We start from the raw sequence: 14,425 nt of genomic DNA, 5'->3' as shown, positions 1-14,425 counted from the left end.
TCGGGCATTAATAAACCCCCTGCTTTCCTGAGGCAATGAAGACAGTGTGAAAGAAGGTCCCTTATCTTCCCTTTGCTGGTGTTTTTTATTGCTCCTTTATTAGCTACTCTCTTCTTTTTCTTTTGATCTGTCAGAGAAGAAACATTCCTCCCCCTTTCTAATTTTTCTCCTCCCTCCCTCTCTCCACTTTGCCTTAATACTGTGCAGCGCTCTGAAGCTGGAACAGACCTGGAGATGGTCGTGTCAATGCCTCATTTACAGATGAAGGCTCAGAGAAGTCAAGAGACACTCCTCTAGGACAAGGAGATACTTCGTGAACCCTGGTCTCCTCATTACCGTGTCTGGGCTTTTTCCTCTACACCATGCTGCCTTCTCAATCCCTCCACATGGTTCGAGGCCTACTTCTTCATTATCTTTACTCTAATATTTTCAATTTCGCACTCTCCTTCAGGAACAGAGCTCCCTTTCTGAAACCCTTACCCCCTCTCTTGCCGAAAACAACCCCAAAACCCCAAGTTTGCTGCCCTGCCATTCCTTCTAGTATACAATTTATCTTTTTCTACTCACTACTACACTTCCAGGATCCACAGCAAATGTTCCCATTACCTTACTCCCTGATGTCCAGCAATCTGGTAGGCCCCATCACTATTGAAACTGGTAGGCCCCATCACTACTGAAACTGCCTTTTAGATATTGATAAAGGGCTCCCTAGACTCTGCAGTGAGAAGTTTTTTCCTCAGCCAAAACCATTTTGCCTTCTCTGTGGACCATCCACAACTGGAACATTCTGATCTCCTGGGTTTCAGAGCACTGGAATGACCTTGGAGTCTCCTTCGTCTCTCTGTCATAGCACTTATGCTCCACTCTAATTATCTACGTATGCAGCAATCTTCCCAACTAGACTCTGAGCTCCTTAGGAGCAGTTATTTTTGTGGTCCCAGCATACAATCAAGTGAACAATATACTCAAGGCCTCCTCAAAATATGTTTGCTGAGTGAATGAATGAATGAACAACTGGGCACTTCTAGCTCTGTGATTATTTCTCTTGATCTTTTATAATTGTTTGCAGGAGTAGCCATAGGATTCTCCTGGGAAAGAGAAGCAATTGAAGGAAATGGAAAAGATGGTAAAGAAATTTAGAATTATTCATTCACTCCAGCAAAGACTGGTATCAGGATTCACGTGGGAGTGTCTTAAGAAAAGACCTGAAGGGCAGGACCCAGTGGCCTAGCGGTTAAGTTCAGCATGCTCCACTTCAGCGGCCCAGGTTCAGTTCCTAGGCGCAGACCTACACCACTCGTCAGTGGCCATGCTGTGGTGGTGGCTTACAAACAAAATAGAGGAAGATTGGCCACAGATGTTAGATCAGGGCGAATCTTCCTCAGCAAAAAAAAAAAAAAAAAAAAAAAAAAGACAAGACCTGAAAGTTGCAGTTTTAGAATACAAATGACTGTTTTTCACCTTTCCACTTCTTTGACTATCACATTTCCTCGCAGGAATCCCAGAACTTCCATATTGCCAACTAATTCCTCCTTGCTGGTTACAATTTTCCTTGAGCCCACTGCTTTGTAACTGGCTTTATTTTCGCTTCCTACAAGGCCTACTTCCTTCTGATTTATTCCTACCAGCCAGAAAAGTTTGGCCAACCATTACTTTTAATAGTTTCTACTACAAAAACAATAGTTTCAAATTGCTTTTTGAAACTATACAGCATCTGCCTTCCAACTATTACAATCTCTTTAAAAAATCCTGTAAAAATTCTCCCAATCTTCTTATTGAAAACCATTGCCCTAGTTGCATCCTTGGCCTGCTGGGAGATGAGGCTGTCAGAACGATGGGTCAAGAACATGCCAGTGACTTTGTTTAGTTGAATGAGGCAGCTGGTTTTCCTTCCCCACAACAGTCAACTGATTATAAATCAACTCATATTGATGGAGTCCCTGTTATGCATCAGGCACGTCCCAGCTGCCTTTACCGAGCGGTTTAGTGACCTGCATCTGAAGCACATCGCCCTGTCTTCAAGTATCTAGGAAGCAGAAGTGTTCGAAGTCACTTCTGTTTCTTACCTCTTTTTATGCTCATCCCAATGTCTTTCAGGGCGCTTCAACCACAAGTTCATGGATTTCCATATAGATCTCTATCTTTTTGACTACTGTAAGCACTGCTCTGCCTTTCTCCGTGTTATAAGCTGGTTCTTTTGAATAGGATGTCTTCTTTTACTGATGCATCCTACTTTTAAGTCCCATCCCACCATATACATAGTGTGACTAAAATATTTAGGTGAAAGGGCCCCAAATGACATAGACAAGCTGGGTTATAGAGCAGATTATATAGATGTGTTAAAATCCTTAAGATGAGATAATGTGATATCTTTGTTTTTGGCTATCGGTCTTGATGAAAAATATGCAGGGTTTAGACTTCAATAAAAAAGCTGCACACATTTATATACTTCATTTCATGCACTTTTGACAGCTGTACGTTTCTGGCAGTTGCAAACTTTTGACTAACTCTGGGAAGTTAGGAAGGCACGCGGCTGTGCTCACTTTTTATGCTCCCTCAGGCATTCTGTGGTCCAATGGATATGGTGACGGCCATGCTTGCTGTACCAGGTTCATTTTATTATTTAAACAAGCTTTAAGCAATAATATATAAAAACCCAAGTCTTTTGCTCCTCCTTGCCAAATGTTTCCTAGTGTGAATCACTAAGGGCATTATCCATTCTTCAACTTTCCATGCTACCGTTTTTACTCAGTATTCCATTTTATGGGCAAAGACACAAATATTGCTTCCACCTCATTCAGTTTGAAACCTTCTTGACCGATGTCTGGGCAAGCAGACTGCCCATCAACCAGAGCTGCTCTCCAACCCATGCCTAGAGGACATTATTGCAGAGAGTTAACCTCCAGGGCAGGTGTTCATACTGTTTGTCAAAACTGTCTGGATGGCAACTAGTCACCTCTCTCAACTTCTCTCACTTCCAAAGCCTACGTCTTCTATAGGAAGAAGTAAAGAAAACACCGTTATTATCTCTAGATCCAAAACTGTTCTAAGTCCTTTTTATTCTATCTCAAATCCCGCATCCATTCTCTCCATCTCCATCAGCACTGTGGGTCCTGCCATCTTCCACTGAGCCACTGCAACAGCTTCCCAACTGGCCACCCAATTCCACTCTTGCCCCACCTCCAATCATTCTGCACATGGCAGCAGGTGACCTTGAAAATACAGACCATCCCTCAATGTTGTTCTACTGTACTTCTAACACCTGCAAGTGCCCACTTCTCAAGCCTCTTCTCCCACCTCTCTCTCCCTCACTCACCACGCTCCAGATACACTGTACTACTTCACTGTCTCAAATGACACCATACTCTGCCCAGAACTGCTGCTACAGTTCCTTCACTGGAAAGCTTCTCTTCCCCTTTCCACAGGGCTAGCAGCTTCTTATCCTTGAGGTTTCAGCCTCAGTTCCCTAAGTACCCACACTGAAGCAGGATCCCAACCCCTTCATTTTGTGTCTTGGCCCCTTGTTTATTTCCTTATTGCAGCATGTCCTTATTTAGAATGTTTATCGGCTTACTTGGCTACCTCTCCCACTAGAACATAATTTCCATAGGACAGGGACCTTACGTCTCACACACTCATGTATTTCTAGCACAAAACACAACACTTAGCACAAGCATATACTTAGTAAGCATTTAATTCATGATTACCCACTTACTTTCTGGCTAGGTAACCTCTGCAAACAGCCTGGAAGAAGATAATGATATCGGTAATTTTTAAATCTCTTTCTTCCTCTAAGTGTGCCAAAACTCCAGCTCTGAAAAATATCTTGCTCTGTCCAATTCTATACAAGTTTGGGTCCAATTCTAAAGCCCGGATCTAAAAGACAAAGAGTCTGTTTATTATTTTTGCTACAGGAAAGATTATGTAAATAGTCTACAAACCAGAAAAATCAAGAAAAGCTTACCATTCGTTCACAAGCCTGTTTGCCATCCATAAAACCTTTAGGAATAGCATTTGGAGTTAGGATCTCATATCTGTAAGAAAAGCAGCCAAAAAATGTGTTGTAAAAATGTTTACCTACGAGTTTTTCTTTTTCTTTTTTTGTGAGGAAGATTAGCCCTGAGCTAATATCCATGCCAATCCTCCTCTTTTTGCTGAGCAAGATCAGCCCTGGGCTAACATCCCTGCCCATCTCCCTCTACTTTATATGGGACGCCGCCACAGCATGGCTTGACAAGCAGTGCGGAGGTGCGGGCCCGGGATCCAAACCTGCGAACCCTTGGGCCGCCAAAGTGGAGTGCACGCACTTAACCGCTGCGCCACCAGGCTGGCCCCAAGTTTTGCTTTTTCTAAGAGGCAATAATATGATAGGTAATCATGTCAAATTAAGAGTAAAGAAATGACCAGGTGATTATCTGAAGTTTTCTGCAGATCTAGTTTCTATTTCCTAAAAGAAGCAGCAAAATAAAAATGAGGTTAATTCTTCCAAGTCAAAGACTAGGTTTAAGAAGTTGTGGCAGAGAAGACTCAAAAGCATGGTGTTTTTAAAAACATTTTGTTTTTCTTCATTTCCCACAAAATGTTCACATCCTTAAGATGCAAGGAAAATCTGGCTCTTTGAGTGTTAAGTCACTGTCAATTTGCAGACATGTATTTAGATAACATAAAAGGCTGTAAGAGCAATGCTGTGAGGCCTCTAGAACATTAGAAAGTATCAGGGTGATACCCAAAATAGCACTGGTCTGCGTGTACACATGTTCACTGAGCTGTACACTTAAGATCTGTGCACTTTACTGTAGGCAGGTTATACCCAATAAAATAAATTTTCGCAAAAAGACAGTGGGTATATTAAAGGATGAATCCTGGCTACATCAATCAACTTTGTATTCTGGATGCCAATTATGTTCCTTTTTCTCCTATCAGAAAAAAGTGAAAATCTATCAGGCTGTTTATCATACAATGGGGCCATAATAACAGCTTCCTCTCAAACCCACAAGAATTGGGATAGTTTTTCAACTAGATTCCATCTGGAACAAGGGGAGAAAGGGCCACTCTTTGACCTGCAGCCCTGTTTATTTTATGGAACAACAAATGCTGTCATACTTGGACATGTGACTTCCAAAAGAAAAAAGGAAAAAAGAAAATGAGATTAACCACTAAAGAAAATCACACAATAAAATTTAAAAATAACTATTGCCCATCATATGTTTTCATCTATTTCTATTGCACATTGATCTTCTCTCTTGTTTTTTACTTAATTCTTCTTTTCTAATCTATCTTATTCCTTGCTCTATTTTAGTAAAAGGATTGTAAGTGCTCACACGCTCACACACACATGCACACACAGTGGAAAAAGTAAATACATATGCACATACATACACATACACAGATATGTTCATAGAAAAAAGATGGAAAGAAATATCCCAAATTGCTTTCAGAAGTCACTCCTGAATGATTTTATTTCCTTTTTACTTTTCTTGTATTTGCAAATTTTCCTACAAGGAACATATATTACTCATATATTTAAAAAATCAGTTTAGAAAATTATAATGTTTAAATCCCAAATAGATCTGTCTCATGAGTGAATTGTAAGTTCTCAGCTTTCAATGTTTCTCTCACAATTGACTTCAGGGCGCTGCAGACAGGGAAGAGTCTCTGAAGCACCCGCAGCAGCTACTAGCACACTGACTCTTTATAAAGCAGGCACTCGACATTCCTGAGCAGTAATAAACGTAATAACGATTATCCCTTTCCTATATATGAAAAGAAAACTGAAACTATTCAGGCAACAAAGAAAAATTTTTCCTCATTATCTCATTGTTTTGATTCATACTAAGATAAGCTTGGACACATATGGCAAAAAGGTAAAAGTTAGCCATACCTCTGTCTGAATTCCTGGAAGACTATCCGGTTGGGGAACCCCTGGCGACAGATTCTGATCCCTTCCAGGACACCATTACAGCGGAGCTGATCTAGCACGAGATGCGGATCCAGTTTTCCAGCCTAATCAAGCAAATGATAGTTTTATGGTTTAATCTTTGTAACCTGACCTAGGTCAATTTTAAATACCAGCGTATGTTTTGCTTAACACATACCCGCTTCTCGTGATTTGGAATGATGCAGCGAACAAAGTTAGGGTTGGTGTTTCGGAGAGTGGCCATCAGCTTGGTGAGAGATTCTTTGTAGAGCTGTCCAACGGTACGAAACATGCCCTTCTTGGTTTTATATGCAGAGCCAAAAGCTGTCTCAGTCATACCAGTGACTTGATCCAGACCCACAATACGGTCCACTGGTGGAAATAAAAAAGAAAATGAAAATAAGCTAAATCTAAGTCTTCAGCAAGGAAAGAGAAGACAAAGTGATAGTGCAGCAGCACAAGCTTTGTGGGACAAATGATAGAGATGCCGTATAGGTAGGGCAGTCAGCGAATTTAGACACCGCACAAGCCGTGGAACTAACAGCCACACACTTCTATGGCAGGTACCGTAGTGCTTGACAGCTTCATACCACATACCAGCACATGCCTTCCGCTGCGCTAGTTTCAGGAATTCACTGTCTCTGATAACATTTTGCCTGTCACATATACAATTATTCAGTAAATGAAAGATCATTGGCTGGCATTATTGATACACAAACTGATACTGTGACAAGTCTCAAAACAGGAAATGGCTTATAAAAATATACATAAAAATACATGATTGTACAAAGCAAATCCACTGAATGAATATGCTCAGGGGTTAGGGACCAGAGCCATCTCTTATTAGTCATTAGATTTTCAGTAAGAAAAGTCATTCAAGTTTCAGGAACAAATGCAGGAAGATTACATCAGTTCAGCTTCTCTGCTCAAAGCATGAGTAACACTTGTTAAAGGGCAAGAACACAAAATAGGAAGGAGTCTCCTGAAATGAATCCCGGCCTAAGCTCAGTTTAACGATGGTTAAACTTCTCAGACATTACGATCTTATTAAAGCAGCTGACATTTTACGTTATCCACATAGACCTAATGCTTCTAACAACAGGATTATAAACAGGAGTGCAGCACAGTGCACCAGCCACCAGCAAAACATTTGGTACATAATATGCTCTCATTTAAAAAAACTCTTAAATGAATGAAACACATTACTGAAATACTTTAAAAACAAAATATCAATTGAACTCCCTCTATTAATGCCCTCTTCAACCCTAACAGCCACCTCCATTTCTTTCATTTGTCCCCCAGGACAGAAAGCACCTGGGGACCTGGCACTGTGTGAAGTGCTTCATCAGCAAGATCTCATTCAATTCTCAATTTCCAGTGAGGTTTTTATGGAAGAGGAAACCATGACCCAGGAGGTGAGGTAACTGTTCAAGTTATGCAGGTCTTAAGTGGAAGCTGGGAGAAGATGGATAAAATCGGATTACTTTCCAGGCTTGTGCATGCATACTCTACTAGGATTTCTCCTAAGCGAGGCCACCAGACTCGAGGGTTTAGGTCAAAGGTACTCCTTCTGCTTAAGCTCTGGAGTCCATCGACCATCCACCTGAGAGACCAGCATTCTTTCCTGTGCCTTCACCCTGTCCCTCTTCACTTGCTCCAGCAGAAAATAGCACCAAACCCCACCCTCGCATGGACCATGAAACAGTGAACTTCCCTGAACCCTGCGTCTGCCCACTTCTCTATCTTCTCAGAGCCAAGCTTCTTTCCAGAGTAGTTCACACACTTGCCACTCCCTACCCTTTCCCACTGATTTCCCATCGTGTAGCCAACTGGTGTCTAGGCCACCCTTCTCCCCTGCCCAACACTACTTAGGCAACGACAGGTCAACCGCTAACAGCAGATGCCGTCCAGCGCTTCTTTTACTTGACCCTGGTACATCTATCTACCTGTTGACCATCACAGCAGCATTCTAAAAATCCTCCACTCCTGGCTTCTTTTATGAATCCCACCTTCTCCTGGACCTCCATCTACCTCTCTAGCTTCCACTCTCCTTGATGACTTCTCTTCTGCTTTTCCTGTACATCATGACACTGACTAGGGGTCCAAACTCAACTCACCTGAAATCCTTTCTAGAATAAAGCAAGATACAAGTACAGGCATACATTACTTGACTTTCTGCTTTTCTCAAGCCATATTCTCATCCTGAGTGATCTCACTGATGACTTTAGCTAGCTATACCTGACTACCCAGCACCAGTCACCAAACACCTATATTCTCCTCTCCACCCAGAAGTCACAAAGATGCCTCTGCCTTTCACAAATTCTCGCTAAGTGCCTATTACATCTGCTTTTACTCAACACTGCATCCCTCGAACCTAGCATGATGCCTGGCATATAACATGCTTGATACATATATGTTAGCAAATAAATGAAGTAAAAATTAAATATATTTACAGTTACAAATAGTGAGAAATGTACGGAAAGAACAAAATGCTATGAGAAAGATGGGTGGTTAGAGATCTCTCTGGAGAAATTACGTTTAATGCCCAAAGAGTAAGAATGAGACAGTGGAGAGAAGACCATTCCAGACAGTGGGAACGGCATGTGTGAAGGACCAGGGGCAAAAATAAGTGAAAGAAGCTAGTGCCAATGAAGCCTTAAGAGTAAGGAGATCACGGACACTCACGATGGCTGCTTCATACAGAATGGATTGGGCAAGGGGTGGGGGAGAGCAGACAGGTGACCATTTAGTAGTCCAGGCTCTAAGAGAGATGATGGTAGCCTGAACTGGTGACATTGCAGAGACGGATAGAGAAAGAAGACTCCAGACATATTTTGGTGGGAGAATCGACTTGCTTTAATGATTAACTTGATACGGAAAATAAGGCAGAGGGACCTACCAAGAATAACTCCTAGGATTTTGGTATGAACAATTGAGCGGCTGGTGGTGCCACTGGGAAGACGGGGAGAGAAGTGTGTTTTGTGGGTAAGAAGATAGGATCCAAACCCTAAGTAAGTCTGGGGTGCCTGTGAGATACTGAGGTGAAGATGAGATGTCAAGTGAACAACTGAGCATTCTAGTCTGGTGCTAAGAAGAAAGGTCTGAACTAGAAAGGTAAATTTGGGAGTTGTCGACTTACAGATAGTATGTCAAGTTATGGGACTGGATGAGCTACCTAAAGGGTGCATGAAAAGAGATGAGGGCCTAGGACCATGCCCCAAGGAGCTGGGGAGAGGAGGAAGAGCTAGACAAGGAGGCTGAGGAGTGGCCAGAAGTAGGAGGGACAGAAGGTCAAGATCCTAGACTGGAGTACATTCGCTACCCCAGCCTCTATTCTGTTCCTCCTCCTGTGTGTCCTCTGCAGATGTGTCACTGGTTATTCAAGCCAGAAACCAGGACCCAGCCTTGATTCCTCTCTCACACCCAGCTGCTCACCAAAACTGGTCAAGCCGGACTTCCAAATGTCTTCGATCCATCCCCTCTGTCCTCTCTACTGCCCTAGTCTGGGCTCTAACTTGTCACCTGGATTCTGCAGTAACCCCCTAACTGGTCCCTTCCTCCAGCCTCACTCTCCCATTGCATCCTCTCCCCCTGCCACCACACTGTTCTTTCCATTTATTCCTTTAGTCCCAGTGTAATGATTAACAGGTATTTCTAAAAGATAAAACTAAACAAGTTATTTATTCCTAAACTTAAAATCCTTCAATTTCTCCTAAAACTTGTCAGATATGGTCCAAATACCTTAGCCCAGTAGAATAGCACAGTGACAAAGAACTCAACCCAGAGAGTCAGAAACACCTGCCACTCACAAGCTGTGTGATCTTGGGTCAAGTTACTCAACTTCTCCAAGCCTCAGTTTCTTCCTTCATGAAATGGAGCTAATGTGACCTACCTTACAGAATTGTGAGGTGCCTGGAAAATATTCAAGTGCTCAATGAAGGTACCTCACTTTCCTATACATATCTAAGGTCCAATTGTACAACCTAGTTGCATTTTTTCAAAGACACAAGGCCCTCAATTCTCCATCCTTTTCTCTCTGCCTGGAATGCACGCCCTCTTCCAGCCATCTTGGCAAACTCTTATTGGCTTTTAAATCTCCATTCCTTTACCTAACTCCCTCTTCTTGGGCTCTGGGTTCCACCCTGCCTCCAGTCTAATTAGGCCATTCCTTCTCTAGGCTTCAAATCACCCAGGCCAGATCCCTGGGACAACACTTCCACTCTGTTCTGGGTGTACTCCCACTGGATTGGACATCCCCAGGGACGTTTCTCCAGCATCTAACAACGCAGGGCCCTGAGAGCCGAACCCTGTGTCTCTGGACCCCTCTGATCACCAGCTCAGATGATGTCTTCTGCCTTCCCCCACCACCCAATCAATGTTGGCCTGAGCATGGTCCCTGGCACACAGTAGCTATTTAATAAATATCCACTGAATGAACACGAGATTAACCACAAGAACAAGTCACCCCACAACAAAAGAGAAGGAGCACCGCGTTTACTTTGCAGGGACTCAGTCACATTGGTTTCGCAGTTTTTCAGCCTGTAAGGGCAGTTCTTCAACACGACAGGACGGCGGAGTCTAACAATACAGTCCTGAGAAGGGACTCCTTTTAAAATAATGATGAACTTGATTTTCCAATTTAATTTTAATAAGGGTAATCTAAGATAAATATTCAGATTTGAAAAAAATTCATGCTTTAGACTTTCAGTTCTTTTTTTAATTCAAAAATTTAAACTCAGGGTTAGCTTCTACCAATGAGCAAAATTATCTTGTGGGTAAAAGAGAAACACTTTGGGAACTTCATTAAATGATATGGGCCACACTAATAATAAATGCTTTCACTCAAAAATCAAGACCTAGAAAAACCTCTATTTAAAAAAGTACTGTGTTGAAAATGGTTATAGTAGGAATCAGAGAAAGGCAGAAAATCAGGCAAGATTCTAGCAGCTCCTCAAAATGAGCAGCACTGCTACTTCTAAGACCTAGTACCGCTAACACCTCCAAGTGTCTTACAGCGCCTGGTTTCAGGGCGGAGAAGGGCTTTGTTTATTCTCCTGCTACAAACTCTTCTCTTGGAGGCATCAGGAAAGCCTGGGTAGGGTGGCTGGTAGGCACTGTAATTTATTATTTGGTTGCCCAGTAGCCTGAAAATAATTCAAAGTATTTTATACTAACACTTAATTTTTTAATCTATAAGACTTACTTGGACAGTCAGAAATTAGATGAGCTCCAGAAACTTGTAATCTCTAAGGGTATATTCAGTTTAAGAGAAAAAAATACAACTTATAATCATCTATCTTATAAAACTGCCATCAATAGTTTTATATAAGGAATGGTGTCATCTAGTGCCAGAATGCTTAACTGGCCCTTCCTCTAGGGGACAATCTCAGGAAATGAGAGGTACATGAGATTTCTATGTTCTTCAGATCTGTGCGTGGGCCAAAATACTACTGCTTCAAATTTAATTTGAGGTATTTAAGCTAGCTCTTCAGAAACTCACTCTAGTTAATATAGCTGGAAACCAAAAAACAGGGGAGAAACCTACTTTAATGTTAATTTTAATACCCCGACCTGGTGATTAAGAACTACATCACACGCTCCCACGGAAGGCTGCGGGACCCGGCACCGCACTGGGCACGAGCAGGTCCTCAATACTCATTTACACAAATGAAGACAATCCTGCTCTAAGGTACACTAAAATGTTACTAACAGTTAAAAATGACTCAGAAACAAATATTTAACTGCTGAATTCCCAGAAAAAATCCTAACATCAAATAGTATATCTCCATAATATCTCTATTACACAGTAATAACAAATTTGGGTAGTAGAACCAATCTGTTAATTGTTCTAGAGTAGTTGGAAAGTTTTAGAAAAATTCCAGGAAGTCCTGAGGCTGACAGGTAGCATGTGATTTAAGGAGAAAGCAATCTTTCTTCTCCCAAGCACCAGTGTTAAGCTGAACCTGGATTTGTCTCCTTTCTCTCCCTCATCTGTACTTGCCCACCCACTGCAGAGGCCAAAGTTGTGTGGACAAATGGGAAGCCCCACTCACCCCACAGTGTTTCTGCTGCACTCCTGCTCCTGCTCACTCCCCTCGGCAGGGCCCGTGTGTTTAATCCGTGCTGACACGGGGCAGCACAGAATGACTGCCTATCAGCTCGGCCTTGGCACACTATGAATAAAAGTGGGCTTGCATTAAATAACAGCCAAGGAAATAAACCGTTATTGGTTTTCTGTTTTTCACGATCACAACGGCAGCAGCCAACAAGGCGGCCACAGCAAGTGGAGCCGCAGCAGAGGCAGCCATGGCAACAGCAACGCCAGACGTCACGGATTTGGGCACTTTACGTGCCAGCTGCAGGCTCATGCTGCCTTCTTTGATGCTCACGATAACCCTGAGCACTACGTGTCTTGTCCTCACTTGACCTCAGGAACTCCGGCTGCAGTCCCCAAAAGCTGCTTCTCCTGGAGCTCCACTCTTGTTAAGACTCAAGATAAAAATATATGAAGGAGTAGAGTATACCGCAGCAACAACAAAAAACCTTCCTCCACCAAAAATGACGACAATTTAAGCACATAAACTGTCAGACCTAAACCACAGATTCTAAAGTGGCACTAAAAATAGAGATCCTGACCACTGGACATAATATGGAGATTAAATGATGGCCATTTTATCAGTCATCCTACTTGATTCTAAGTAGAACTGCCTTTAATGAAACTTACTGAAATAAAAAAAGGCTGATTCAGAATTTTTGAAATCAGAACTTCATTTCTATGTTTGAAGCATGGCTAAGGTAAAAGCTTTTCCCCTACATTATGACAAGAAGGTAGGTAAGAATTCAGCTGCTATGAGAAGACCAGGGGAGACCCAAAGAGCGGTGACAAATGGGGAAGTCCTCCCCCAGCAGTGACCAACCCCTCCTTGGTGACTCAGGCTCAAGTTAACTGCTGCTACCACGTTTCAAGTGCTGCTTCTATGCAAGACTGAAAAAGGGTGGGAGAAGTTATCAACAATTACAACTTGCTTCATGTACTTCTCACATTTTCTCTGGTGGTACCCTTCCAGATCTGTCAGCTGCCATCTAGCACTCGCGGAGGCTCAGAGAACCTAAATGGTACTACCCCGGGAAGGAGACTGCAGGTTTAAACTAGCGTTAGGGCAGACTACACATAACTATCCCTCCAACACAGTTTGGATCAGGATTAAAGGCACAGACAGCCCCTATTATCACAGACCCTTTTAGTCTAAAAACTCTGCCTGTAACTTTGAGGTTACAATCTCTCTTTGCTCGTTCATTGTGCTTGCATCCTCCATTACTAGTTTATCTCAGAGGTCTAGACTTTCAAAACATATTTGGAAGAAAACAGCCCTTTGGCTTAGCAGAAACTTGTATGACCTCCTTATTCTGCCTCTAGAAAATCTGTTCCTTTTTCTTCTGCACTTCTCCTTTGATGCTTTTGGAAATCTTTCTTTACCCCATCTTCATTTTTATCCTCAAAAGCCTGCAAGCTCTTCATAATGCAATTTTTCTAACATTATAAATGTACCTAGAAGCACAAGGTCCCTCAGCTTTGTGTTATCTCACTTAGAGATGCACTACGTTACCATGTCTAAGGCAATCTCAATTTGGATCCCCAGAAACTCCTTCATCTACTGTCTTCTGAGAAATCACTGAAAATACTAAAGCCCCCATTCTCATTTAAAACCCGTTACTCTTCCCTGGGGTTTGAATCCATAAACACATGTTGAAGAGAAAAACACTGTGCTATAGAAGTACCATACACAACTTCAAAGACCATATTTAGCCATGGTGGATGGAAGGTCCTCCAAGGAGAAGTAGAGATGGAGATCCCTGATACTTGGTTGAGCTGAGTAACTTAACTAAAGGACGTCTCACTAAGAGAGTCAGAACCAGGCACGTTTTCAGAGCCAACTTGAGAATATGGTGAGGTGAATGAGCTTACTCCCTGTCAGAGTGAGGTCATCTAGGAGTGGCTCTGCACTTGATCCTGCTGGTACAAAAAAACACCTGGTCCATACACCCCGAAGATCATGGTCCCACAGGAAAGAGCACCTACACTGTAGGAGAGGGAGAGGCCACAGTGGGAGTGTTAGGCGAAGGTGCTGCACCTGAAAACTGGGTGTGGAATACCCACACCCCCATCAATGCCCTCACTCAATGACTTATTTATGTGTCTACTTTGTGCCAGGGGCTGAGGAAATTGACGGTGGACAAAAACAGGCACTGTCCCTACTCTCAAAGAGCTCAGTCTGGAACTCTCTTAAAAGATTAGAAATGCAAGAGTTAAAGGGAGTCTCTAAAGAGGGCACTGTACTCTGGGAGAAAGTCCAAAAGATCAAGCGCTAATCTTTTCACAAAGCACAAGTCCCAGGCAGACCATAAGCTTAAAGCTACCTCCTGGTTCTCTCCCTTTTTTTCCCCTCAACTTCATCAGTGCTCCCCAAAGCCAAAGACGACTGAGTTTGAAGATTTCTTCCTTTGGAG

At 42.5% G+C, this 14,425-nt stretch overlaps 1 protein-coding gene across 4 annotated transcripts in view; it reads right to left on the bottom strand.

Annotated features, from left to right (window-relative positions):
* Positions 1–14,425, bottom strand: part of MYH10 (myosin heavy chain 10) — a 139,591-nt gene that overhangs the window by 35,144 nt on the left and 90,022 nt on the right. For all 4 annotated transcript variants that reach the window (XM_058559736.1, XM_058559734.1, XM_058559735.1 and 1 more), the window contains 4 exons: positions 6,096–6,289; positions 5,882–6,003; positions 3,965–4,034; positions 3,716–3,876 (listed from right to left, as the gene is read on the bottom strand). In XM_058559736.1, the coding sequence (XP_058415719.1) occupies positions 3,716–3,876; positions 3,965–4,034; positions 5,882–6,003; positions 6,096–6,289 (547 nt within the window). The remainder of the gene's footprint in view (positions 1–3,715; positions 3,877–3,964; positions 4,035–5,881; positions 6,004–6,095; positions 6,290–14,425) is intronic.

Source organism: Diceros bicornis, chromosome 18, assembly GCF_020826845.1.
Source record: "Diceros bicornis minor isolate mBicDic1 chromosome 18, mDicBic1.mat.cur, whole genome shotgun sequence".
In the NCBI taxonomy this organism is placed as follows: Eukaryota; Metazoa; Chordata; class Mammalia; order Perissodactyla; family Rhinocerotidae; genus Diceros; species Diceros bicornis.
Note: the sequence above shows the minus strand (reverse complement) of the source record. Positions and strands in the feature narration are given on the sequence as shown.